At 46.3% G+C, this 25,552-nt stretch overlaps 1 protein-coding gene across 3 annotated transcripts in view; it reads left to right on the top strand.

Moving 5' to 3' along the window:
• NUP93 (nucleoporin 93) overlaps positions 1 to 23,425 on the top strand; it is a 109,871-nt gene extending 86,446 nt beyond the window's left edge. For all 3 annotated transcript variants that reach the window (XM_078063099.1, XM_078063100.1, XM_078063101.1), the window contains 17 exons: positions 298 to 372; positions 2,592 to 2,681; positions 4,230 to 4,369; positions 8,903 to 9,035; positions 10,499 to 10,656; positions 11,815 to 11,980; positions 12,249 to 12,342; positions 13,069 to 13,260; positions 13,839 to 13,965; positions 14,079 to 14,151; positions 14,441 to 14,485; positions 16,084 to 16,200; positions 16,976 to 17,094; positions 17,981 to 18,098; positions 18,528 to 18,611; positions 20,299 to 20,427; positions 23,155 to 23,425. In XM_078063099.1, coding sequence (XP_077919225.1) covers positions 298 to 372; positions 2,592 to 2,681; positions 4,230 to 4,369; positions 8,903 to 9,035; positions 10,499 to 10,656; positions 11,815 to 11,980; positions 12,249 to 12,342; positions 13,069 to 13,260; positions 13,839 to 13,965; positions 14,079 to 14,151; positions 14,441 to 14,485; positions 16,084 to 16,200; positions 16,976 to 17,094; positions 17,981 to 18,098; positions 18,528 to 18,611; positions 20,299 to 20,427; positions 23,155 to 23,265 — 1,971 coding nt within the window. In that variant the 3' untranslated portion in view covers positions 23,266 to 23,425. The remainder of the gene's footprint in view (positions 1 to 297; positions 373 to 2,591; positions 2,682 to 4,229; positions 4,370 to 8,902; positions 9,036 to 10,498; positions 10,657 to 11,814; positions 11,981 to 12,248; positions 12,343 to 13,068; positions 13,261 to 13,838; positions 13,966 to 14,078; positions 14,152 to 14,440; positions 14,486 to 16,083; positions 16,201 to 16,975; positions 17,095 to 17,980; positions 18,099 to 18,527; positions 18,612 to 20,298; positions 20,428 to 23,154) is intronic.
• The last annotated feature ends 2,127 nt before the right edge of the window (positions 23,426 to 25,552 follow it).

Raw genomic sequence — 25,552 nt, 5'->3', positions numbered from 1 at the left:
TGATCCGATTGTTGGAAAGATGTGCATTTCCAGGAATAGTCATTGAGATATCCTTACAGCTTATCTAGCCTCCCGTTATTTTTGAGTTGGGTCTCATGCCTGCTCCCTTCTTGTGTATTCATGGAAGAGAGTTTTGTCCTATTGAAACCCCCTAAATTCTTCATTTTGAAGAAGCCTTAGTATGAAAGAGACTTCACAGCTTTGTTAAAGACAAGTGTATGTTTGTAGGATTTTTTTTTTCTTTACATGACTAAATGCTATTCTTAATCACAATGCTGCATGTTTATTTACCTACAGCCAAGTTACATCAGTGATGTGGGACCCCCTGGTCGAAGTTCTCTGGATAGCATTGAGATGGCCTACGCCCGGCAGGTGAGCATGCTCTCAGAGAAGATCGGACCCAGGACAATTCTATGTGAGCGCTCTGGGGAGTAAAAGAGAACCAAGACTTCATGTGAAAGTCAGACCCTGAAAACAAGTTGGGTTTTTGTTCAGAGGACTGGTTAATGTTTTACCACCTAGGTCACTGGAGAATTCCATCAAATTGGGTAATAGAATGACTCACGTTTGACTTAGGAAAATGGAAATCTGCCCTCTACATTGACCAGCGCATCTCATTTTGCATTTGGCAATAGCCCAGGTATAGTAAAGCCTCGAGTAATTGCACTGCTTAGCAAGTGGAGTTCTCTATTAACTGAATTACCTTGTAGGCTGATGGTATCATCAGAAATCTTTCTTCACCCCTTGTTGTTGATAGAAATTTTCTAAACGCTTTTCTGCCTTGGTAAGCATGGTGTATCATGGTTATGCAGTAGCGTGGAGATGGATTGAGATGCTCTGTGGTGAGCACAGAGGCTATTGGACTAAAACTACCTTGAGGGGACAGTACAAACCTGGAATTGACCTTTTGAATAAAACAGTGTTGGCTGCCTGTGTGTTTCATTATAATTTGCTGTTTTTCCGCACAAAATAGTATCAAGATAGAAGGGAAAACAGATTTAGATTTCTCTCTTTCTCTCCGCTACATCTCCATCTTTTATTTTTTTATTTTTATTTTTCTTAGAAGATTTTATTTATTTATTTATTTATTCATTCATTCATTCATTCGTTCGTTCATGAGAGAGAGAGAGAGGCAGAGGCAGAGGGAGAGGGAGATGCAGGACTTGATCCCAGGAGCCTGGGATCATGACCTGAGCCGTAGGCAGACGCTTAACCGACTGAGCCACCCAGGTGTCCCATCCATCCTTTAAATTTCACCTTCGTTATATGGCTGACTCCTCCCATTGCCATAGCCACCACCAGAATTTAGGCCTAATGAAATGATAAGCTTGTGAGTAGAGAAACTATGTGTCTTCTGTATCTGTGAAATTAAGACTCCATGAAACATTGTCTAGTTTCAGGACACCGTGTCCTATATCTGTTTACAGGGTTGTCCCCTCTAGTGGAGAATCTTTGTGTTGAACAAATTACCTTGCAAAGGGAAGCTTCCTGATAAATGCACATCGAGTGAATAAACACCACCTTGTAGTTTTTTGGGTTTTTTTTAAAGATTTTATTTATTTATTTGACAGACAGCGAGAGAGGGAACACAAGCAGGGGGAGTGGGAGAGGGAGAAGCAGGCTTCCCGCAGAGCAGGGAGCCCGATGCGGGGCTCGATCCCAGGACTCTGGAATCATAACCTGAGCTGAAGGCAGACGCTTAACTGACTGAGCCACCCAGGCGCCCCACCACCTTGTAGTTTAAAAAACATTTTATTTCATCTTTGTAACGCCTCTGGAGGCTACGTGATACCATCCCCCAGATAAAGTAGAGGGAAATAAGGTTCAGTGGGGTCCTGATTCATCTAACCTCACTACTTTGTTCAGTCCTTGGTAGGACAAGGCCTTCAGATGCAAAAAGTATAGAACCCACGGGTTTTTACCATCATTATTTTAGTTCTTTTAAAATAAAAATCAAAGTAATAGTGGTTTTTCCATACCTTAGATATCACATAGTTCCTTTTTCTCAAGAAAATTTTCCTAAGGAGCAGGGATTCTTTGCTGGAGAAATGGGTTCTCCAGACATTCAGCAACTGCTCTTAAAACCCCGTGGAGGGTTGCAGCCTGACACCCCTTACTCTGCCCACCAGCCCTGGCTTGGGGCCATTCAGTCCTTTTGCCAGAAGGATTAGCAGACTCTGCCGCAGGTTCTTAGGAAGCAGCAGTGGAAGTCTTCCCATTGTCGCATCTTCCCCTTTGGTCCTCGCTTGCTGGGACGGAGGGTCTGCTGGGCAGAGAGGCGCAGCAGTGCCTGTGGTCCTCCTCTACCAGGACGACCCTCCTTCCACTCTTGAGCTGTTAGGAAGGCTGGGGCAGCGGTTCTCTTTGGTGTGTTGATGGTGCCGCTGTCCGAATTTCAAAGGCACATCTGGGAAGCTGGCCACAGGCCTTGCCCTCCAGGCAGGATGGACAGCTCAGCCACACTGAGGAAAGAAAGGTTGGCTGAAGCTTCTGCTGAGCGTTGGGCAGAAGCTGGCTTCAGAACTGCCTCAAGAGGTTTTAAAAAGAGGAGAAAATAGAAATTGTGCCATTTATTTTGCTTTTCATTTCAGATTTATATCTATAACGAGAAGATTGTAAATGGGCACCTGCAGCCTAACCTCGTGGAACTCTGTGCTTCAGTGGCAGAGCTGGATGATAAGGTAGCGCCCGGAGCTAACCCAAGGAGAAACGTGGCATCCGGTGTTCAGATGGGATTAGCAGCTTGCTGACAGGGCAGAAATGTGCTCAAGAGACACCCTGCTCCATGGAATAAAATGTTAACTGTCCTTCAGAGTTTTATTTTAAATAACTTTGGGGTGGTTTTTGATGATGATGCCATGTACATGTATTTTTAATGCATCTTTAGAAGGCCCAGCCAGGATCAGTTAATGGTCGCAGGAAGTCTTTGAGCTGTATTGCTTTGAAGTCTTGTCAAGACTCAACTCTTCCCTCACCGGTTTTCCTCCCTAGACAGACTAACTTAGGACTCTGTTATAAGAGCTGAATTGTAAAGGTGATATGGTTTTCACATCAGGGAGCCCCTTGAACATTACTCAGATGTGGTCTTTAGGTGCATTCTTTGTATGCTGCTGGTTCCCTTCCTCTCTAACTCCCCATCTTTATTCCTGATTCCTGTCCCTCACTTCTTATTCGTGGCCAATTTTCTCCATCTAGGGGGAAGAAAGTGGATGGGTGGATTGGTAGGTGACCAGGAGGAATAGGAAAAAGAGGGAACGATATAATGGAAGCAAATACTCATACATAGATGATGATGATGATGGTTCTTAAAGATGCATCTGATTTTTTTTTTTAAATAGTAAAATATAAGGCAGTGCAAGCGAATCTAAAGAATAAAGTTAAGAACCCACCTACCATCTTACCACCTAGAAAGAGTCACATTTGGGTGGATTTTCTACAGTTTTATTTTCTGAGGGAGACAGTGAGAACAGGATTTTCTCTCTTCCTTTGGAAAAAGTGTAAACCTGCTCTTCTCCAATCAGTGCTGTCTTCCAAGGATTCTTAACTTTAGAATATTGCAAAGCATTCAGGGAATCCATTTTTAAGGGGAGATTTACAGCCAGGAGGATTCTGGGGAGAGGGAGTCCCATCTGTGTGGTGGTAACACGAAGGAGAGAATGCCGTTCCTTTCCTGGGAGGCTGTCATGGAGGCGTCTCAGGAGTGAGTGGGAAAGAAAAAGGGAGGCTGTGACACTCACAAAGCGGGGTGAGAGCAATGGCCCCTGGAGAGTCTCTGGGAGACAAAACCTATATTATTTAGGTTAAACTCTTTATTTTAAGCCTTAAAAAACTCAAATGACCTTGTAAGGACTGAAATGCGGCTACTTGATTTTAAACTCCTAGAGCTTTGGACGATTATAAATGTATTCACTCTCCTGTAAGGGATAACCCACTGAGATTCAGTGTTCCTTTTAGTGTTGTGTGGTCTTCATTATGTGGGTGGTAATGTCAGACCTGGAATAGGAATCGATCTGAAAGCCAGCTCAGGACAGGAGGGTGCCCGTCGGCCGCCGGCAGCGGCAGGGCAGAGGTGCATCTTCTGTACTGAGCTGAAGCCTGGGGGCCTCAGACGGAAGACATTAACCCCTTCCCGCTCCTTACCTTCTCTGCCTTTGAGGTCAGAGCCGTGAAGAGCCAGACCGTTTCTCCAGCCCTGCAGCATTGTCACTTGCAGTCTCATTTATGTGCAGAACATCTCGGACATGTGGACCATGGTAAAACAAATGACAGATGTGTTGTTGGTGCCCGCGAGTGATGCCCTGAAGAGCCGCAGCAGCGTGGAAGTGCGCATGGAGTTTGTCAGGCAGGCCTTGGCATACCTGGAGCAGAGGTAAGGCAGCCCTGGCAGCGGCTGGCCTCATAGTCCCCGCGAGTCAGCCCGTTCTCATGTGTTCTGTAGTCCTCGGGCGAAGTGCTCCACAGCACAGGGTTGAGCAAGGCTGACAGATCAAATCCTGCTTTCAGAAATGCTTCTTTACCAGGACTGTGTCTGCAACAGGATAAAATCATGGCAAGTGGGAGCGCTGTTAGGCTTTTCATTTTTTCTTTCTCTGCTCCCTGGCCCTCAGTATGGAGACATCAGGATTATTAGGCCATAGCCTTGGGCCAGGATCCTGTTCCCTAATGAGGTTCAGCCATTACTCCTTAGGCTCTTTTGTTTTCTCTGAGCATTTTAATTTTTACACCTGGCAAGTGTGTAATTTTACCACCTTCAAGCCTTAGCAAAAGTCTTTGAACCTTTATTTTCCTTCTGGCTCTATTCTGTTAATCCCTTATGCATCTGGATCCTTCCCAGTTGCTAATGCCTGTGATTTGTGCTGGGTTGCTTTACCATCTCCTCACTAACTGGGGTTGGTCACCAAGGGGGTTGTGGCTGTGCCCTTATGCCCTAACTATTATCCCCTTCGTTGGTAGGGCCTGTGCCATTCATCCCTCCCTGCGGACACTCCTTCCAGCTCTGAATCTGCCAGCAGGGGTTGTCATGAGTGTGCAACAGACCCTCTTTATTTCAGAGGCAGGCTGCTGGGCCCTTCTCTGCTAGTTGGAAAAGAGAAAGCGGAGTTGAATACACTTGCTAAATTGCAGCTCTTTCCAGTGAGCCTGTGCAGCTGCCAGTGCCCTTGTCATGTGGCTGCCCTTTAGCAACAAATAATACTTGGTTAGGAAGTCGTAGCTTTCCTTGTTTATTAACTGAGGTAATTCAGACTTGGTACAGCAGAGAGTAGGTTTTTATACTGTAATAATTATACACAATTGCTACATGAGATGAACACCATCAGACTAGCCTCCATTCCCTTGTTAAGAAAAATCCAGAACTCCCCCAATTTTTTTTTTTAATTCTTTTTTGTGTTGGCACAAAAGAGTTTATAAAGTATTTTCTCAGGCTTTTGCTAAATTTTTATAATGTAAGTTTTGGGTATATTGATCTGCAGCCATAAAGATCCTGATGTATATTGTAGTATTGCTACATGCAGCAAGAGAGTCCAAATTTCTTAGAATATATGAAAACCTTTGGGGTTTTTTTTTAATGGGTATATGACTGCCCATGTCTGCTTTTTCTTTAGTAAACCTACTCCTTAACATTGGTGCTTGACCACACCATCAAGCATTCCTTGGTTTTATATCTTGTAAGCCATCCCATTTCATTTTTATTCTTTCCACTTTGCTTATTTAATTTTATTTGTCTTTTAAAATTGTATTTTTCCCTTAATTCCTTTTTTTTTAATTTTTTTTTTTTAATTCATTTGAGACACAGAGAGAGAGGGGGAGAGAGAGAGCATGAGCGGGGAAGAGGCCGAGGGAGAGGGAGAAGCAGGCTCCCCACTGAGTCAGGAGCCCAATGTGGGGCTCCATCCCAGGACCCTGGGATCATGACCTGAGCCGAAGGCAGACGCCTAGCCATCTGAGCCACCCAGGTGCCCCTTCCCTTAATTCCTTTGGCAGCACTTGGAGCTACTTGGGAGTTTCCTGTCCACAATTATTATAACCTTATTGTCCTTTCATTCTAATGGCATCACTCCCTGGTGGCATGCTTTTTAAGAATTCATTGTCCTCTTTTGATAAAGGGACTATTTCAGGATAATTATACTTTTGTTTGTTATTTGAGAGAGAGAGAGAACGTTTGGGGGGTTGGTGCAGACGGGGAGAGAGAGAGAGTCCCAAGCAGGCCCCACACTCAGTGTGGAGCCTGACGCAGGGCTTGATCCATGAGATCATGACCTGAGCTGAAATCAAGAGTTAGACACTTAACCGCCCCAGTTATACTCGCTTTTGAAGTATTTTTGCCAATGCAAATCTACTGACAGCATGGCAAAGTAGATCCAGTCCCAAATGATTTTTGCGTATAAGGCTGAAAATATTGAGAAAATACAGGTTTGGTTGATCTGTTCCCTGCTACATACCAGATTCAAAACAGTATATATTTTTCTTAAGCCCTGAAGGAATTCAGGCTGCTTCTTCAACTTAGGCCTTTATCAGCACATGGGTTGTCTTAATTCAAGTCGGAAGAGACTGTAGTGGGCATCTGTTTGTCCCGGCTGCTACAGGACTCGGTTCTCTAATCTCTTTTCCAGCTTCTGCTTTTAAATACTTTCAGTGATGGGGGAACTCACTACATTTGTTAAATTGAATTTTGTTTATTTTTCATTATAAAAATGCTACATGCTTATTGTAGAAATTTGGGGAAATGCCAAAAGACCTGACAAAAAGGGGAGAGGTCCCCTATACCACATCCAGAGGCTCCTGTACCTTTTCACTTTTCCTTTTCCCCTGTTTTTGATACATGAATATTTTGTTTGATTTTGTTTTTTACAGTTACGATCCAAATGTGTACAATACGTGGTTTTATGTAGTTTGCTTTTTTAATTCTTGGTCAGTATCATTTTTTGTAACTATCAAATTCCATTGAGTCTATTTTTTTGTGTGTGTGTAATTGACATTTAGATGTTTCTCTCTCTCTGTCTCTCTCACACTCTCTCATTCTGTTGTTTTACTTAATCTGGTGTTGAATATCTCTGTGCATATGGAGCACCTGACTTTTTTGAGTCAGTCTGTTTTGCTTTGGACAAGAACCATATTTAGAAAGTTTTTTTTTTTTTTAAGTTTTTTTTATTTATCTGACAGAGAGAGAGAGAGCACAAGCAGGGGGAGCGGCAGGCAGAGGGAGAAGCAGGCTCCCCGCCGAGCAGGGAGCCAATGCGGGGCTCAATGCCAGGACCCTGGGACCATGACCTGAGCTGAAGGCAGACGCTTAACTGACTGAGCCACCCAGGCACCCCGAAAGTTCTTTATTATATTAACCCCATGTTTGGATATCTGTAACTAGAACCATTTCATCTTAGTATGGAAGCACTTTAAAAACACTACAGATTTTAAGGATTTGCAGGGTTTAAAGAAGCATGCTGGCAAGTTAAGTAAAGAGGGAATGATAGAAAATCATTGGCAGCCATCAGTGTGATAATTGGTTCAGCAAGGGCAGCAATGGAAACTGCAAGTACTGGGTAGAAGATTGTTGGTAAACAGAATATCCACATGACTTTCAAGTATTACCTCACAGGGTACTTACCAGTTTCAAAGGGAAAGGTACTTTTATAGTGGTGAAATCTGGTGAACGACACTTTTAACCAAGTGATCAGACCAAATATTACCTGCCCCGTGGTGGGGCTCCATGGGCAGTACCAGCATCCGCTGTGTGGGGATTCTTGGCCAAAAAGTTGAATCTGAATCAAATCGTGAGGAAACTGTCCAGCTTGTGGGCCATGCTACCAGACAGCTGGCCTGGATTCTTTTTGAAAGGTCAGTGTCGTGAAAAATGGTGGTAGAATTGCCCTAGATTAAAGGAACTGGAAGTGGCAGGACAACTAAGTGCCATGCATTTCCTCGCTTGGATCCTGGACGTGGGGGGAGACACACACACTATAAAGGATGTTACTGGGAAATTTGAGTGTGGGTTATATTTTAGATAATAACAGTGTATTACTGTTCAGTTTCTTGGTGTCATAATGGTGTTGAGGTTGGGTAGGAGAATGTCCTAGTTCTTTGGAGATACATAGTGCAGTGTTTAAAGATGAAGTAGCCCCTGATTTCCGTATTTTTGCAGAAGGGTGTTTTGTTTTATTTTGTTTTTACAGATTTCAAATGGTTCAGAAAAAAAGTGGGTGTATATGTATGTGTGTGTGTATGTATATATATATGTACATATCTACTTAGAGATAAAACATGTACAGAAATGTTCACACTTGGGGCGCCTGGGTGGCTCAGTTGGTTAAGCGACTGCCTTCGGCTCAGGTCATGATCCTGGAGTCCCTGGATCGAGTCCCGCATCAGGCTCCTTGCTTGGCAGGGAGTCTGCTTCTCCCTCTGACCCTCCCCCCTCTCATGTGCTCTCTCTCTCATTCTCTCTCTCTCTAATAAATAAATAAAATCTTTAAAAAAAAAAAAAGAAATGTTCACACTGATGAATCTAGGTAAAGGGTATATGAGCGTTCATTGGGCTATTCTTTTAATTTTTTGTAGGTTTGAAATTTTTCAAAATAAAAAATTTAAAAAGAATCCACCAAAGCATTCAGCTGTGAGCTGAAGCAGTCTGCACATTAGGCCTTAATTCAGTAGAAGTCCACAGTTATGTTCCTCTAGGGATTCTTCTGAGTATTCACGGCGATGAGAAATCTTTACGATGGTCTGCTCCCCACTGGGTAAATAATGTATTTTGCTTCATTAAGCATGCACGGTTTCCTCTTCTGTGTGAGGTTGGAAGTCCAGGCCCTGCCCTGTGGAGTTCACAGTCTAATGGCATGGATGTGGACATAGATATGTATATGTGTTTTCAACCTCTCTCGGTTTTTTTTCTTTTCAATTTTTCCAGTTATAAGAATTACACCCTTGTGACTGTCTTTGGAAACTTGCATCAGGCCCAGCTAGGCGGGGTGCCTGGGACTTACCAGCTGGTTCGAAGTTTCTTGAACATCAAACTTCCGGCTCCCTTGCCCGGACTTCAGGTACTGGCATTTTTCTCTGTGTGGTGAGTTACACGCCTGTAAGCAGTCTCTCTCAGATAGGCATTTGCAGTTAAAATGAGGTTATGTCTGCAAACTGCTGTATGGAAAAGAGACCAGAGTGTGGGGCTAGGAGGGAGGCTGGGGGACCTTGGGAGGCTAGTATTAAGCTGGTGGTGGCTGCTCAGCTGAGTGGGGGAAGACACACGGGGAGGATGTCATTGGATTCTTGACGTATTTTGAAAGTAGGCCCCGTAGGACTTGTTGAAGACTTGGATGTGGGTGGACAGGCAGAGTCAGGGATGACTCTTGAGATTGTTGGCTCAAACATCTGAAAGATTGGTGTTCAGTATAGTTCCTAGAATGTGACTGTTTTCAGCTCATAGTCCAGTTGGGGGAATTACCTTACAGTTTTTTATACCGTGTGCACAGCACTAAACTGGAGCTTTATGCCAAGGGTGGTGGGTTACAGAGGAGGCTGTCTTCATAAAGGAGGTGAGGTTCGCACTGCCCTCAAAGAATAGGGGCTCATCTGCTAGAGGTCTTGGAAAAGGATGTTTCAGGTGGAGGGAACAGCGTGAACACATACATGGAGGAAGGAAAGAGTATCTAGCATATCGGGCATGTGGCAGGGCTTGGCAAACATAGGGCCAGCAGGTGAAGATCTGGAGTACCAGGCTAAGCACTGTGGATGTAAAGAGCTCAAAGGGGTTTAAGTGGAGAATTGACACAATCGGATCTGGTTTTAGAAAAAGTCCTGTGGGGGGAAGGGTTGAGGGACTAAGAAAGGAAGTCTGAGACCCACCTCCTTGGAGGAGTTGGGGAGAAGTGGAGAGAAAAGTAATCACAGGCTGCCGTGCAGACGATGACAAAACCATTTTGAGGATAGATAAACTCGAGTACAGGGAGACTGGGAATGGGGCTGCCTTCTCAGCTCCTCGGTGCCTAGCACTGTGTCCGAAACCAAGATAGTCAGTGGATGGACAACTGACGAATGAATGAGAGTGCCAGTATCCATTTGACTGGTCATTAGTAGTGAACATTTTATAAACTCAAGTGCAATAATGATGGTCTCTTATTGCTCAGTAAACGTCTTCAGCCCTTGCTTTGCGAGGGTTGCAAGAATGAGTGTCTGTGAGTTGTCCCAGAACATGTCACCCAGATACTGGCTACTGGGATTCTACAGTGAACCCACAGGCTGGCCATCAGTCACCTGGGGCACGTAGTGCTCTCGAGGAAAAGCTCTAGAGCCAGACTGCATTTACCAGCTTTTGGACAAGTTACTTCACATCCCTTTCCCTCAGTTTCCTTGTTTGTAACACAGGGAGGAGGAGGCTATTAATGGTCCCCGCCTAACAGGGTTGTTGTGAAACTGAAGTGACTTTAATGTGAGGAGAGGTGAGTGCATCAGAAAGCCACCAGTTAGCTTTATTTGCCTGTTTATTTGAGCATCTTTCCTCTTCTAGGATGGAGAGGTGGAAGGCCATCCTGTGTGGGCATTAATTTATTACTGCATGCGCTGTGGGGACCTGTTTGCCGCTTCACAGGTGGTTAACCGAGCCCAGCACCAGCTGGGAGAGTTTAAAACCTGGTTCCAGGAGTACATGAACAGCAAGGACAGAAGGTATGGTGAATTAGATGGTACATCCAGAAGAAGCCCCTTGGAATGAGCAGGGTGGCCTCCACTGGCATTGCCCTTTTACCCTGTGCATGGCTCAAAATAAGTTCCTGCTTGGAAAAAAAAATGAAGTTTAGAAAGCAAGTAGAACTGTCTTGGGAAGAGCAGTTGGGAACATTAAAAGAGCCCCGCTCTGATACTGCTGTCTAGACTTACATGTGTTTGTGTTTGGGGATTTTTCTGTACCAGTGGGAGGGACTGTGGTTGGGAGCATGTTTTGACTTACTCTGTAAACCCCAGGCATATCAAGGATGCTTTATAAAATGAAACTCTGTTGTATTCCACTTCATTTAACATTTGGTGCTTTTCCATTTGGCCCACTATGAAAATGTTGTCACACACTTTGTAGCTCAAAGGCTAGAATGAAAAGTTAGTAATTTTGAAATGTAATCATTGAAACTAAGTGAGGGGGTTTTTTTGTTTGCTTTTAGTTCTCTTCCATTAAGGAACTGCTTGGATTAATTTTTCTCTGGATTTTGTTAATGCAATTGGACTTAAGTTCTTATTCACTGAAACCCAGTTTAAATATACGTACATGTATCTGAAGGAAAAAATGATGGTCACTCCATTTTCTCCTGTGGAGTGCTAGAGATACTTTGCAAGGCAGTTTTTTAGGTAGTGTGAATAATGCCATATCCAGAGATCATCTTAAACCATAAGCCCCTGTCTTGCTCATAGTAGAGTAGGGTTCATGGCTTAGGGTTCCCCTAGAAGGAGACCCCGAGGCAAGGATTGGAGTGCAAGTAGCTAACATGTACAAGGCAGTGAGGGGGCCAGAGGGGAGCTAAGACAGGTAAGGGAAGGCTCACTCTGGTCCGTCACGGCTCGAGGACTGCTGGGGAGTGGGCTGGAGCGTTAATTCCCCAGCATTTCTGACCTGCCCCTGAAGGCCTTGACTGGAGGAAGCCGGCAGGCAGAGAGACGCAGGTGGCTGGTAGCTGCACGTCAGGTTAAAATGGTGGTACCCAGGGGATACGGTTGGGGACAGTGTCTGTGAAGGAGGCCTTCCTAACTCTGTTATGTGGTTGGGACCTGGGGTGCTTTCAAATGCCCTTGCGGGTCTTTAGTGTGTGTGTGTCTCTGTATGTGCCCTTGTGTCTTTAGGTTGTCTCCAGCCACGGAAAACAAGCTCCGACTGCATTACCGCAGGGCCCTGAGGAATAACACGGACCCCTACAAGCGGGCCGTGTACTGCATCATTGGCAGATGTGACATCACGGACAACCAGAGCGAAGTAGCTGACAAGACCGAGGACTACCTGTGGCTTAAGGCAGGCGCTGCTTCCTGTGCCCGAGCAGGGCGTTCGCCCCTTCCCTCTGCTCGTGTGCTGCATGCAGCTTGCACCTGCTTAATGTGTGATGCCAGTGGGCGGCTAGGACTGGTACATTTCCTGTCTCCTGAGCCTGTTTTCTGTCGTGTGATTCCCCAGCAGTCACCACAGCCATGAGCACGGCTCGAGCTGCCGAGCAGCCACGGCTCTGCATGCCTGGCTCGTGAAGTAGTTCGTACCAATGCGTGTGTTTCTCTTGGGGGTTTAGTTGAACCAGGTGTGTTTCGACGACGACGGCACCAGCTCCCCACAAGACAGGCTCACTCTTTCACAGTTCCAGAAACAGTTGTTGGAAGACTATGGTAAGATATCCTAAACAGAGCCACCTTCTCTGTCTTGTCCCCCTAAGGTCACAGCTTAGCTTTCCTGTGGGAGAATCCTTCATCTCTGAACTCTGGGTCTTCGAAGCCTGACTCAACAAAACAGTGATTTTAAATTCAAGTAGAGGCCATGTGAGCTTCAGCAGTGTACGTGATTAATGTGGTCCTGTATTACAGTAAGCTCTTCTCCCTAGTTCTTTGAACTGCTCTGGTAGACGTTTGCTCAGGGAGAGACACAGCGAGGACTTGGCTATTACCTCCTTGTGGGTCTCGTAAGGACGGTACCTGAGCACAGATGGGGGTGTGTAAGAATTCTGGGAAGAAGAGATCCCAACGAGTGGTCAGCATTTGTTGAATTCACACACCTGTGAATCTGAGTGAACTGAAGCCTCTTTGAAATCTTCCTTCCTCTCCTTGTTGAGTGACTGTTACCAGGGTGAAGGAGATAAACAGCCTCTTTTACGTAGCATTTTAAGGTCCTGAACTCTGTTCCTCTCCCCCCTAGTGCAGGCGGTCTGGGCTTACAGCATGACCCTACTTGCCAGTTGCGTTGTGAGGGCTGGAGAAGGTTGTGGAGCCAGGTCGTTGTTCCCACGGCCATCCACTGTGTCTGCCAGGGCCCCTTCGTCCCGTCAGCAAGGGCTTCGGCCTGGGGCCAGGGCTGCTGATCGTCCGACTCCTGAGTCAGCTTTGTCTCCTGTCCCCCAGGCGAGTCCCACTTCACGGTGAACCAGCAGCCCTTCCTCTACTTCCAAGTCCTCTTCCTGACGGCGCAGTTCGAAGCCGCCATTGCTTTCCTCTTCCGCATGGAGCGGCTGCGCTGCCACGCTGTCCACGTGGCGCTGGTGCTCTTTGAGCTGAAGCTGCTTTTAAAATCCTCAGGACAGAGTGCTCAGCTCCGTGAGTATTTGTCGGCATGGTGTCACCATAACACCCCCCGCAGCGGGCAGCGGCGGACACATAACTGCAGCCGGCAGGGATTTGAGCCAACGGTCCGAGTCCTTCTAAAGCGTTGTAGGCAGCACTATACAGAGGGCCAGCCCCGTGGCCAGTCAGACTGCCTGGAGAATGGAGCGGAAGAGGCAGTCCCTAGAGCCGGGAGTCGTGTTCCCATTACGGCCCTAACTGGAAACCCCAGCAGCCCCTTTCTGTGCATGCCCACCTGAGGTGGGAGAGTCAGAAGAGAGGCAGGAGATAAATGTGGACGAATGTCTGCAGATTCCTTAGCAGTGCAGCAGAACCACCCCAGTGCACATGCCATAACCAGAGACCGGCGTCCTAGTAATTTACTACAAAATGTCGTTTCCTCCACTCTACGTGGAAAGAAATGGAGGACAGGGTACTGAAGCTTAACGCAAATGTTGGCCAGGCTGCAAGAGTAGATGCTGCTGAGTCTTTGGATTCAGCTCCTGTAGACCCTGGTTGCCTGGGTCAGAGGGGCAGTGTGAGTGTGACCATTTCTTTCCCCCACGGTGCAGTCAGCCACGAGCCCGGCGACCCTCCCTGCATACGGCGGCTGAACTTTGTGCGGCTCCTCATGCTCTACACCCGCAAGTTTGAGTCTACAGACCCGAGGGAGGCGCTCCAGTACTTTTACTTCCTCAGGTAAAACTCTCTTTTGACCATTTACTTGAGCTGGTTTTGGTTTCTGCCATCCTGAGGACCATTAGGGGCCTCAAGGCCATGCCAGAAATCATATTGCTCTTGTCCCCTTCCAGGGACGAGAAAGATAGTCAAGGAGAAAACATGTTTTTGCGCTGCGTGAGTGAGCTTGTGATAGAAAGTCGAGAGGTAAGTCGATCCCTCTTCTCTCCTCTCCCACCCTTGATTTGCACTGCGCACACCCGTGCTAACATGATACTGCGTGGTACCCCAACATTGCTGTGGTGGATATGGCCCCGGGGGGTGTCCATTCTCTTGAGTTTTTTTGTTTCTGAGAGTGAAAATACTGATTTAGTCTCACTGTGTCCTGGTTTATGTAATACTCTTTCCTGCCTCCCCTATTTTCTTCCCCTCTTTCATCTCCACAGAATTGTGGCTTATGTCCAGTAAATTGAGTAAACTTTTTTTGTCTCCACAGTTCGATATGATTCTTGGGAAACTAGAGAATGATGGAAGTAGAAAGGTGGGTTAAATGCACCTCTCGTGATGTGTTAGTTTGCAGTTGGGGTTGTATAATTGTCAAAAGAATGTAGTTAGACTTCAGGATTCAAGGTGACAAAGATGCAGATCTGAATGAAATTACATAGTTTAAAAAACAAAGAATGAAAATCACAGGCCACAAATAATGCCCTTGATTTTAACACACATTTATATTTCTCTTTAAAATATGTCAATTTATGATGAGATAGCTTTTTTATCTTTAGTAATCTCTACACCCAATGTAGGGCTCGAACTCATGACCCCGAGATCAAGAATCACACACTCTTCTGACTGAGCCATGCAGGTGCCCTGATTAGATAGCTTTTTTATTATGTCCAGAGGACTCTTCATGACTGCCATTTTTTGAGCTGAGAAGGCCACATTTCTGCTATTCTTGGCTCAGAAAATATGCAAGGAAAGAAACTGTTTAGTCCACCTACTCTCCCCAGATAGAAAAGTTAGCAATATGCTTGACCTCTCTTAGAAGGTAGTGTGTGAGGGCTCAGAACTTCACACTGCCCCCAGAGATGCAGCTGTGCTGTGAGCCTTAGTGGTTCCCCGAGCCCTGACACGCGCATGGGGAGGCCTAGCAGAGGGGCGGAGGCCTGGGTGTCTGAAACCAGTCCTGACCCCCCTCGGGCATTCTCCCTGTGGCCTTGGGGAGTCCCCTGCCTCTCTCAGGGACTCACTTTCCTCACTGGTATAAACGGGTGGCTTGGACCCAGCAATCTCAAGATGAGCTCACAGGGCTCACACTCTCCGGCTCAGAAGAAAGGCCAGTGACCGTGCTAGTGATGATGGCCATGCTTCTTGAGCAGTGACATTTGCCAGGCACTGTGCTGAATGCTGTACAGGTGTTTTCTAATTTAACCACCACAATAATCCAACAAGGTGCTTTTCAAGTGAGGAAATGGAGGCAAGAGAGGTTCTTTTCCTTAGGATCACACAGCTGGTAAGAGGGGGAACTGGAATTTGACCCTGGAGCCCATGGTCTTCACTCTTGTCCTTTGCTGTCTCTGGGGTGGCAGGAGCAGGCTGCCCTAGCTCTTCTGTGCTTCCTAAGGCCTCTTACACGCTCTTGACCATTAGTTGCTGGTGATTGTGGATGGTGATTTAAAAAAAAATATATCCTACACCCCTTGCCATATATTTTTTCAGCACTGAGTTTCTTTTGCCATCTGTCTTAGAAAGCAAATCCAAAATCTTTCCGATATTTTCTCTGAGCCTCCTGAGTTTTCCACCTAGTGCCTATTCATCAGCAAATGTAAGATCATTGGCTATTTCACCTACCCTCTGGATCATTTTGGACAATTAGCAAGCACAGATGTCTTATTGCTGGCTCCTCTGTGCCGCCCATGAGTCTCCTTCCTCATGTGTCATTTCCTTGGCCCCTTTCATATGTTTAATAGGACCTTACATCTTCCAGAAAGCCAGAGTATAGCTGATGACATATATGCATTGCCCAGGGCGAACATTTTCAGTGAAAGTAGTTTTCAGATTCCAACTGCTTCTCTGTGTTTAAAATAACAGCTCTGTGCACCCGTCTCTCTCCTCCTCCCCCTCCATAATTTGTCTTGTCAGCCTGGAGTCATAGATAAGTTTACTAGTGACACAAAGCCTATTATCAACAAAGTTGCTTCCGTGGCAGAAAACAAAGGCCTGTTTGAAGAAGCAGCAAAGCTCTATGACCTTGCCAAGGTAAAATGTGCCCTTTTCCTTCTCCTTATTTAACAGATCTGCCGGCCTTTTGGCATTAAATGCACAACCGTTTTGATGACGCCCCTGCTGTGCCACTCTCCTGCTAAGGCTCCTAGTGCTTAGGCAGCTAATGATCCGGTCAGGGTGAAATTCCCATTTTACAGAATTATTTCTGCCTATAAGGTATTTCTGGCCAAACAGGAGTAACATATTGCAAGGATATCCTGCAGGCATTGAGCTCTAGTCTCACTTGGCAGCAGAATAAACGTCCATCACGTTTCGATGGTGAAACTTTGGGTGAAAATGCCTTCCTGCTTACCCTTCTGGTAGCCACAGACATGCTGGTGAGCCCTGTATGTTAGGGAAGGGAATGACAGCTGAGGCATTTTGAGAGAACTAGAATAAGTATTTCCACATAAGAACATATGGTGACTGCTGATCATTGTGTGGCCTAAAAAAGAATATGTTCTTCTTTTTTTTATAAACTGAGAAAAGTAGGCCAAAAGGAGGTTTATAATTCATTTTCTTAAATTTAAAGATGTTTTGATTGGGTTCTAATTTCTAATTAAGATGTAGAAAAATGTACAAACATGAAGTGCGCAGCTTGGCGAATTTTCCGAGGGTATATATCTGTGACCGTCATCCAGATCAAGATACAGAACCATTTTTATCCGTCATCTCAGAAAATTCCCTCTTCGGGTTATTTTGTTTTTCCTTTTCTCTTTTCTTGATTATTTCATCGATTCCTTCCTTAATTTTAAAAACAATTGAACAGAATGCTGACAAGGTGCTGGAGCTAATGAACAAGCTACTCAGCCCTGTTGTCCCCCAGATCAGCGCACCACAGTCCAACAAGGAGAGGCTGAAGAACATGGCGCTCTCCATCGCGGAACGGTAAGGCTGAGAGCTGGCTCCGAGGCTCTGCGGGGGCCCAGCGCCAGCACCAGGCCGCCAGTTCCCGCCAAATGCACCTTCCGCTTCACTAGTCACATCAGGTAGTCTCCCAGAGATTCCCCATCCCTCCAGCACTGTTGAGAGTTCCTGTTTCCCCACATCATAACCAGTACTTGGTACTATCAGACTTTCAGAGTTTCGCTAGAAGGCAGGGTATGAAAACGTATCTCAACATTCTAATCCTGCATGTTGGGTTTAATTCTAGGCATTGTATTCCTCTATATACTATTAGCAGCCGTCTCCAAGACATTTTGGAACAAAGCAAGTGATGGCTAGATGGGGGAATTCTTAGAGGGGTAGTGGCCAGTGTTTAAGAATCTACCTTCCTTCCTCGGTGAGATAGCTGAGTTATCAGACTTTAACTGATGGAACTCCCAGGCTGAGGCAACAGTCATTACTTTTTGTGCCCTCTACAGATACTCCTAGTAAAGTGACCCAGAGAAAACTGGGTTGGAGATGTTTTCCTGGGGTAGCACAGAAGAACACTCCTTATCAGACAGTCCATTTAGCAGACAGTCCCCAGTGGTGGCTGCCGGGCTTTTGGTCCATCAGAACCTTTCACCCTTCCTGGAGATTTGGATGCTTGAGATGGTGGCTGAGGCTAGAGAAGCATTGCTTCATGCAAAATGTTTACAGATGGATTCATAGCAAATCCACCATTAACTTCTTGGCCATTTGAAAAGAAACACTACTTTTCACTCCTTAATTCACCTCCGCTGGAGATTTCAAGAGATTCTGACATTTTTCAAATGCTATTCTAAAGTTACAAGTTGCACAGAAATTCCATAATTACCCCGTCCCCCCTTCCTTCTTTTTTGTCTTTCAGGTATAGGGCTCAGGGAATCAGTGCAAATAAATTTGTGGACTCCACATTCTATCTTCTGTTGGACTTGATCACCTTTTTTGATGAGTATCACAGTGGTCATATCGACAGAGCCTTTGATGTAAGTTTCAAGAGGGGTGTTTGAAGTGCGGGTTAATGTATGCCCTTGGAAATTCAAAACACTTAAAACAAAGCAAATGTTACCACATTCTTTGCCTGTTAAGCAAAGAAGACAAGCATGATCCTAGGAGTTGAAAGGGGATTTCTGTGTTGCTCTTTTTTCTTCTTTTTCTCCCCTCTTCCTTTCCCCATCAGTCTGAAAACTGGAGGTTGTTCAAAGTAACTTGAAATCTCGGAATTTTATAATTGCCTCAGAAAATGAGGTTAGGAATTAAGTTAACAAATTAGAGTCAAAGCCTCTGTGTATATGAGGCAGCAGCATTTTCTATTAAGAAGCCCTTTATAACATGTTCGATGCTGTCTGTCTAAGGAGATGAAATGACTATGATGGTTGTATCATATGGGGCTGTTGGGGTTTTGTTTTAAACAGATAATTGATCGTTTGAAGCTGGTGCCCCTGAATCAGGAAAGTGTGGAAGAGAGAGTGGCTGCCTTCAGAAATTTCAGTGATGAAGTGAGTCCTTTTCTTTCTGCGTTATGAAATTTTTTTTCCCCACTTCTGCTGAAAGCTTTTGTTTTAATGTAGCTGATAACGGTAAGAGTCCTTGTACAGTAACCACCCAGACTGAGTTTTCTAAGGTGAGTCCAATTTCAGATATCTGGGTTGGTTTTTCTGTGAGTACACCTATCCCCATCAGATTATTGTCCAAATTCCTGATTCAAAAAACAGTCGCTTTAGTGATTACATTTTCTTGGGGGAACAGATTTCTGGTTGATCTGTGAGGTCTGGTTTAATTCTGTATTATCTTCTTGTTCTAGAGGGTGTCTTAATGCTTAATTCTGATCTTCTTTAAGTAGTTCCCTTGAGTGTCTGAAACATGTACCATGATGTACTTCCTTCCTTCCCTTCTCTGAACTGTTTTGTCTTGAGAAGGAGAGCAGTGACCATGGACTCAGTTATCATGAGCCCATGACCCTCCGAGCCACTGTCTCTCTGAAGGGTTTCTAGCATCTTGCCACCATCTAGCCCAAGGGTACTCAGTTGGGCTGTACGCTGGATTACCAGGAGAGCTTTAAAAAATCTTCATACCCAGGTCCTACCCCCAGAAATTGTGGTTTCTCTGATCTAGACTGGCCTCTACATGCAGTTCGGGTAAAACTCTTCTTTAGAACCACGGACACCCCAGGGCCAGCTGTCTGGCTCTGGGGTGTCACGAACAGTGTTCCCATTTAAAGCTGTTACTCCTTAAGCAAATACCTTTTATGAAAACATGTTTCTGTTTTAGAGGAAGAAGGGAGGCCAGCTTCTGTACACGTTGCCTGCCGTGGTACTCCCAGTTTAGCAGGTCTTACCCCTTGCCCACCTGCCCTGCATACCTGGTATCAGTTCCATCCCAGCCCCTTGCCCTTTTGTTGTTTCTTGCCTTCTCTGGGATGGATTGTTCACTGCGTTAGGGACTGAAGTGGTGCACCTGCCCTGCCCTTGTAGGCACTCCCGAGGACTCTGCCAGGGCTGTGCATGTACAATGGAGACAGTCGGGCAGGTCTAAGCGGGCAGTGGTGGGGACTGGAGAACTAGTGTGTGCCTCCCTACCTGCTGACATTGGAATCCACACTGCCTTTGCTCATCACTCTGCTGGCCAGTCCAAGCGTACATAGTGGCCAGATATGGTCAACATGCGTTTGGCTCACTGCCCCCACTTAGGAGGGGTGGCATAAAGAAAGGAACAGAAGAGTGACCCACCTCACCGGAGCAGCGTTGCCTGGGTTTTGCTCTCACGCTTGACATTTTGGTGCCATTGGCTACTTTTTGGTGACCCTGTAGTTCTCTACTTGGCAGCTGTGGGAAGTGGTGTGCCCAGGCCTGCCTGGAGCGTGCCCCACCCCACCCCACCCCCAACACACACACACACACACACACACACACCACCCCACCCCCAACACACACACACACACACACACCACACCACCCCCAACACACACACACACACGCACGCACACACACCACCCCAACACACACACACACGCACGCACACACACACCACCCCACCCCCAACACACACACACACGCACGCACGCACACACACACACACACCACCCCCAACACACACACACACGCACGCACGCACACACACACACGCTTGTTATGAGCCCCAGGACTTGGTTCTTTTTCCTTACTTCATGTGTTTTTCTCTGCACAGATCAGGCACAACCTCTCAGAAGTGCTTCTCGCCACCATGAACATCTTATTCACACAATTTAAGAGGCTTAAGGGGACAAGTCCATCCTCAGCATCCAGGCCCCAGCGAGTCATCGAGGACCGTGACTCTGTAAGATCCCAGCATTGGCCAGAACCATCGCTGAGAACCACCTTTCTGGTCTGCCGTCTGTGCCGCCTCATGAGACCCCTGCTCCTGACCCCAAATGCTCTTTTTCCTTGCGCTTAGCAGCTGGGTAAACCCTGTGTCAGGAGTCTCTCAGAAGAAATTGAACATCAGTGGGATTACCGCTCTTCTCAGGCTTAAAAAAAAAAGTGAAGTCTGCCAATATAATTTTTTTTTTTTTAAGAGAGCATACTCAAGCCATGGCTTGGGGGAGGGGAGAAGGGGGTAGAGGGAGAGAGAGAATCTTAAACAGGCTAAACGCTCAGCATGGAGCCCGACGTGGGGCTCAAGCTCACGACCCTGAGATCATGACCTGAGCCGAAATCAACCAACTGAGCCACCCAAGCACCCCATGCAAATACCACCTTTTAAAAGAATCAAACAGAATACCAATTTGTAGTGATTCCATAGGAATGTTCTATGCATTTTATTTATTTTTTTTAAAGATTGTATTTATTTGACAGAGAGACAGCTAGAGAGGGAACACAAGCAGAGAGAGTGGGAGAGGGAGAAGCAGGCTCCCCACCAAGCAGGGACCCTGATGCGGTACACCCAACGACTGAGCCACCCAGGCGCCCCTGTCCTACGCATTTTAAAATGAAAAGGTTATTTATGAGTCTGAGCACTTTCAGCAGAACCATAAGTACTTTTGGTCAACACGTGAATTTGATGCAAACCCTTGTTTCTATTTTCATCTGAGCCTCACAGTGACCCCAGAGAGGTCCCTATAGCAGTCATTGTTAATCCCCATTTTACAGCTGAGGGACCTGAGGCCCAGAGTCAGGAAGCAGTGTGCTTTTGTGGGCCCCTCAGGGGGAGGTGAAGGAGCCGTGTCTGAAAGTGTCCCTTTCCGCTGCTTGTGGGGCCTCTCTCCAGCATTGTGTGAGTCAAGCCAAGTCTGGATAGAGGCCTGGGACTCACAGGGCATATATTGTCCAGTTGATTTGACAAAAGGGCAAAGGTGTTTGACCCAATTAAGAGTACCTTCCCCTTGACTTCCCCATGTAGTCTTCTGCCTCCAAGGGTGTCTGAGCTCTCAGCTGTGACCCCACAGGCACTTCCTGACAGAACTGCTGTGTAATGAATGATGGTGGAACTTTTCATCTGCAGCAGCATAGAGAGCGATGCTTGGAATGGTCCCCTGGTGGTAGGCCCATCTGTGTGTGCCGCCGAGGCAGCCTCTGGTCTCCCATCCACCCTTGGACAGGCAAGAGCCTGAAGCACATAAATAGTAAATGTCAGGAGATGTGCCAGCGGTGGGCTCACCATGTCTGGGCCTTGGCAGGCAAGTGGTGAAGTACTGGATGTTTCTGGTGCTCCGTGTGCTGCTCACGGGCCAGAGGAGGGCTTGCCCACAGAGTAGAGCCGTGGCCTGGCAGGCCCTTGTCCCACATTGGAAGGGAACTGTTGCAAGACTAGCTGAACGCACATTCTGTGTGTCTTAAGCTCTCTTTTTTAGGCACGTAGTTTTTAAATATCACGAATAAAGCCATTCTGTCTTCCTCTCACCCACTACTCCTTTTTTTATGAAAAATAGGGATGGGTAGGGTCAAGGAGAGACTTCTGTGTAAAAGCTCCCTGCCCAAGGAGTGGCTTCATGGTTTAAAGTGCAGTGCTGCCCAGTAAGGGGATGAGCCCCTTTGCCTGAACACCCCTAAAGTGTATGTAAATAGCTTCAAATCAGGCATGAAAGCCCATGTACTTTTATATACTTTTAAAGACAATCTAATGGATACTCTCATAAAGTAAACATTTCTTTTGGTTTGGACATTAATTAGGACATATACTTGCCAGTTTATTTCACATATCAGGTAAAAATCCCTTGGCTTTCCGTTTTCTTCTTGAATGGTCCTTAGGAAGCCTAGTAAGTGACCCTTGGGTTTTCCTTAAAAGTCTTGTTACTGGTCTAAAAGATGTTTGTAGACTTTCCCTTTCTGTTGCAGATACAGTTTCCTTTCTTGCTGCTATAAGCACCCAACACGTCTCAACACGAGGCAACCTGAAGCTATTCTTCTAAGTTTCTTTATTCCAGATTTAGTAATTTATCACCTGGAAATCGGAGTGAAAGTTGTTCCTTTTTTTTTTTTTCCTGTTACTGGAATCGCCTGAATTAAAATCTTGTTTCCTCCTGGAGCAATCTAAGAATCTCATAACTATTATTGCCTAGGAAAAGAGGGCCCAGCACTTAGGAGGGAAGAAATGGGAGAAGTGAAAGGAAGGAAAAGGGAAGAAGCAGGAGAGGAAGAGAGCTGGAATGGGACTGGACACTTCTGTGGGGGCCTGAAAACCTCAGATCCCCACACAGGCAGGTCGGCAGAAACCAGGCAGGAGAGAGCGAGAGACGTGGAGAAGTAGAGCAGGGCATCTGAAGCATGGGGCTGCGTCTGAAGCTGGTCGCATGTGGCAGGCGAGGCAGCTTGCCTGGCAAACCGCATCTGTCTTTTGCTTAGTAGAAGGAACTTTGCCTTGGAACTGGGGCCCCAGTGGACAAGCTTTGCTAACTCTGCACCATGCGGGTGGCATGACAGTTGAGGGTCAGACTGTCATCCACCCATCAGATATCTGGCCCTGACACCAAGGGGTAGAAAGTGGAAGACCGTGGTGATTGCTCCCCGGGTAGTGCCCTGACTTGGAAGTTCATCAGTTTTCTTCTCTCCTTTCCCTTTCTCTCAGCAACTCCGAAGCCAAGCCCGAGCCCTGATCACCTTTGCGGGGATGATACCCTACCGGACGTCTGGGGACACCAATGCAAGGCTGGTGCAGATGGAGGTCCTCATGAATTAAGTGCAATGCTTTGAGGGGCTTCTGGGACTGCACGCTGTCAGTATCTTGGGCGCATGAGCCCACTGGGGTGGGGTTTCTGGTTTTGTTTCTGTTGTTTTGTTTTGTTTTTTGTATTATGTATTTTTGTCAGCACCAATAAATTTCTTTGTATTTGTTTTCACATTCTTTTATTTTCATTGTTTTGTTTTGTTTTTTTACTTTGAAATTTTTCTTAAATTTTTATTTGGGAGGAAATGTCTTCACTAGTGCTTGGGCCAGAGAATGGTAGGCTTATATAGGCATCTATGATTTGGTTAAAGTTGACCTTAAATGATTAAAAATTCACCCAAAATGAGCAAGGAAATGGAGCCTTTGGGAGTTGCTTTTATTTAGATACAGTATTCCATATGGCAGGGTCACGGTTCATTTTTTACATTTTCATTTGTGAAAGCCACCCTCAGCCTTGGGCGAGTTAGGGTCTGCGTGTGAACTAGCAAATGCTCCATGCCCCCCTCTTCTCCCGGGTGTGCCTTGGGGTCCAGGTGGTCTAAGACCATCCTCTGCTCTGATTCCAGGATTAATTAGTTTGCCATTCTGTTGAAATCCCACTGGAGATGAAAACAGACCTAGAAAAACATAGCTTTTTTAAAAAGGAACATCATAGGTATCTCAGCTGGAATGTGAGGAAGGGCAAACCTCAGTGCTTCTCCCTCTGTAGGTGCCCCACTGAGGTGCCTGCATGGCCCTGTGCACTCCCCTCTTCCAGAAGACTTCTAATAGAGCTCATTTTTCCCTTCTCTGGTGGTTGGTTCCTCTACTTGGACAACCCATCCTTCCCGATTCTCACTCATGAGGCCCACTGCTCAGGCAAGCTCATGGTTCACATTCTGAGTGCTGATGTACAGAATCCAGACCCCGCTGGGCATAGGCACTGAGGGTGCCTGGTCCCTGAGCAGAGGTTGTCCCCCATCACTGGCTCTGTTTCTCCCACCACCAGTCCTGAAGCCCTATACTGAACTAGAGAGCAGATAAGGATGATTGTTTGTTCCTGAATGGGCCAAGCAAGCTGCAGGAAATCAGGCAGCAGCCAGCCATGCTGGTTACCGACTGTTCCTGAGGCCGGCTCTCCCAGGAGGATGTTAAGGTCCCAGAGTCTCCAAAGGTGCTTTTCTTCCTGGAGAGAAGTTTCTCTCTCATCACAGGGCATGGATACCCTTGCTGTCCTGTAGTTGTTAAAATAATTGTTAACTTTCCTTTTGGGAAAGCATTAATCTTTCCCAAAATAATAATGGGACCATCTGCTGTTCATCAGTTGAAACCCATGATCCATCAAGGACGTGGCCTGAGGGTCGGCAGGGGCTGCCTCTGCCTTCCTCCTGTCCCACCTGTTCCCCCTGGAACTCGCCTCCAGTTGCGCTTCACTAAGAGAGTCTCAGAAGATGAGCCCTGCAGGGGACTTGATTTAGCAAGTTGTACCCTGTTTATATGTGCTGATTTATCTTTTAAACAAGTCCCCACAATTCGCTTCAACAGTGCTTTACAAAAAGAGTACTCGGACTTTGCATAAAGTGCGACTTCATGTTCTGCTTTTAAATATTAGGTCTTCCTCACAGATGGACCTGTAACAGTGCCGCCAACGTGAGGAGGCTCGAGTTCAAATATGTATTTGCTCCCCAGCTCCCACTTGTTCTTCAGGCCCACCGTGAGAATTCATTGGGAATTTGCCTTTCCTTGCATCATGCCGTTCTGCTAGCTCCAAATAGAACCGCCTATGAGCCCTGCATAGGGGTTTGGGCCCTCCACCCTTCCACCTTCCACCTGTGGAGGAGACAAAAAAATCAGGAGAAAAGAAACCAGACCTTGAACTGCCCTGATGGAGCTGTGTGGAGTTGAGAGGAAAGCTGTCCCTGGTTGGCACCGAGGACTTGCCCAGAGAGAGCCATCGGTAGGAGCAATAAGATAACTGGGTTCATACCAGAAGGGCCAGACTCCCAGAACAAATCCCAGGGCTGGTTCTGTGGTGACGCGTGGCCTGTTTGGTGTAGAGACGCAGGAGACCAAGGCTGTTTGCAAGGCCACAACATAACAGGTTCCCGTGTATCCATGGTTACAGCTTGTGCCCAGAAATTGTGGTCCTGTGACAGGTCATTAGGTAAAAGTCATCTTCCGCTCACCCATTCAGGGAGCTAAATCCTTTCCCTTGAGGTGGTCCGTGATCTTAACGACTGCTTATGCAGAGACAGAGAGAGTGGCACTGGGAGTCTCATCTTCCAGGGATGAGATTCCAATCTTTCTAACAAAATCAAGG

This window comes from Halichoerus grypus, chromosome 15, assembly GCF_964656455.1.
Source record: "Halichoerus grypus chromosome 15, mHalGry1.hap1.1, whole genome shotgun sequence".
In the NCBI taxonomy this organism is placed as follows: domain Eukaryota; kingdom Metazoa; phylum Chordata; class Mammalia; order Carnivora; family Phocidae; genus Halichoerus; species Halichoerus grypus.
This window is presented reverse-complemented; position numbering and strand designations above follow the sequence as displayed.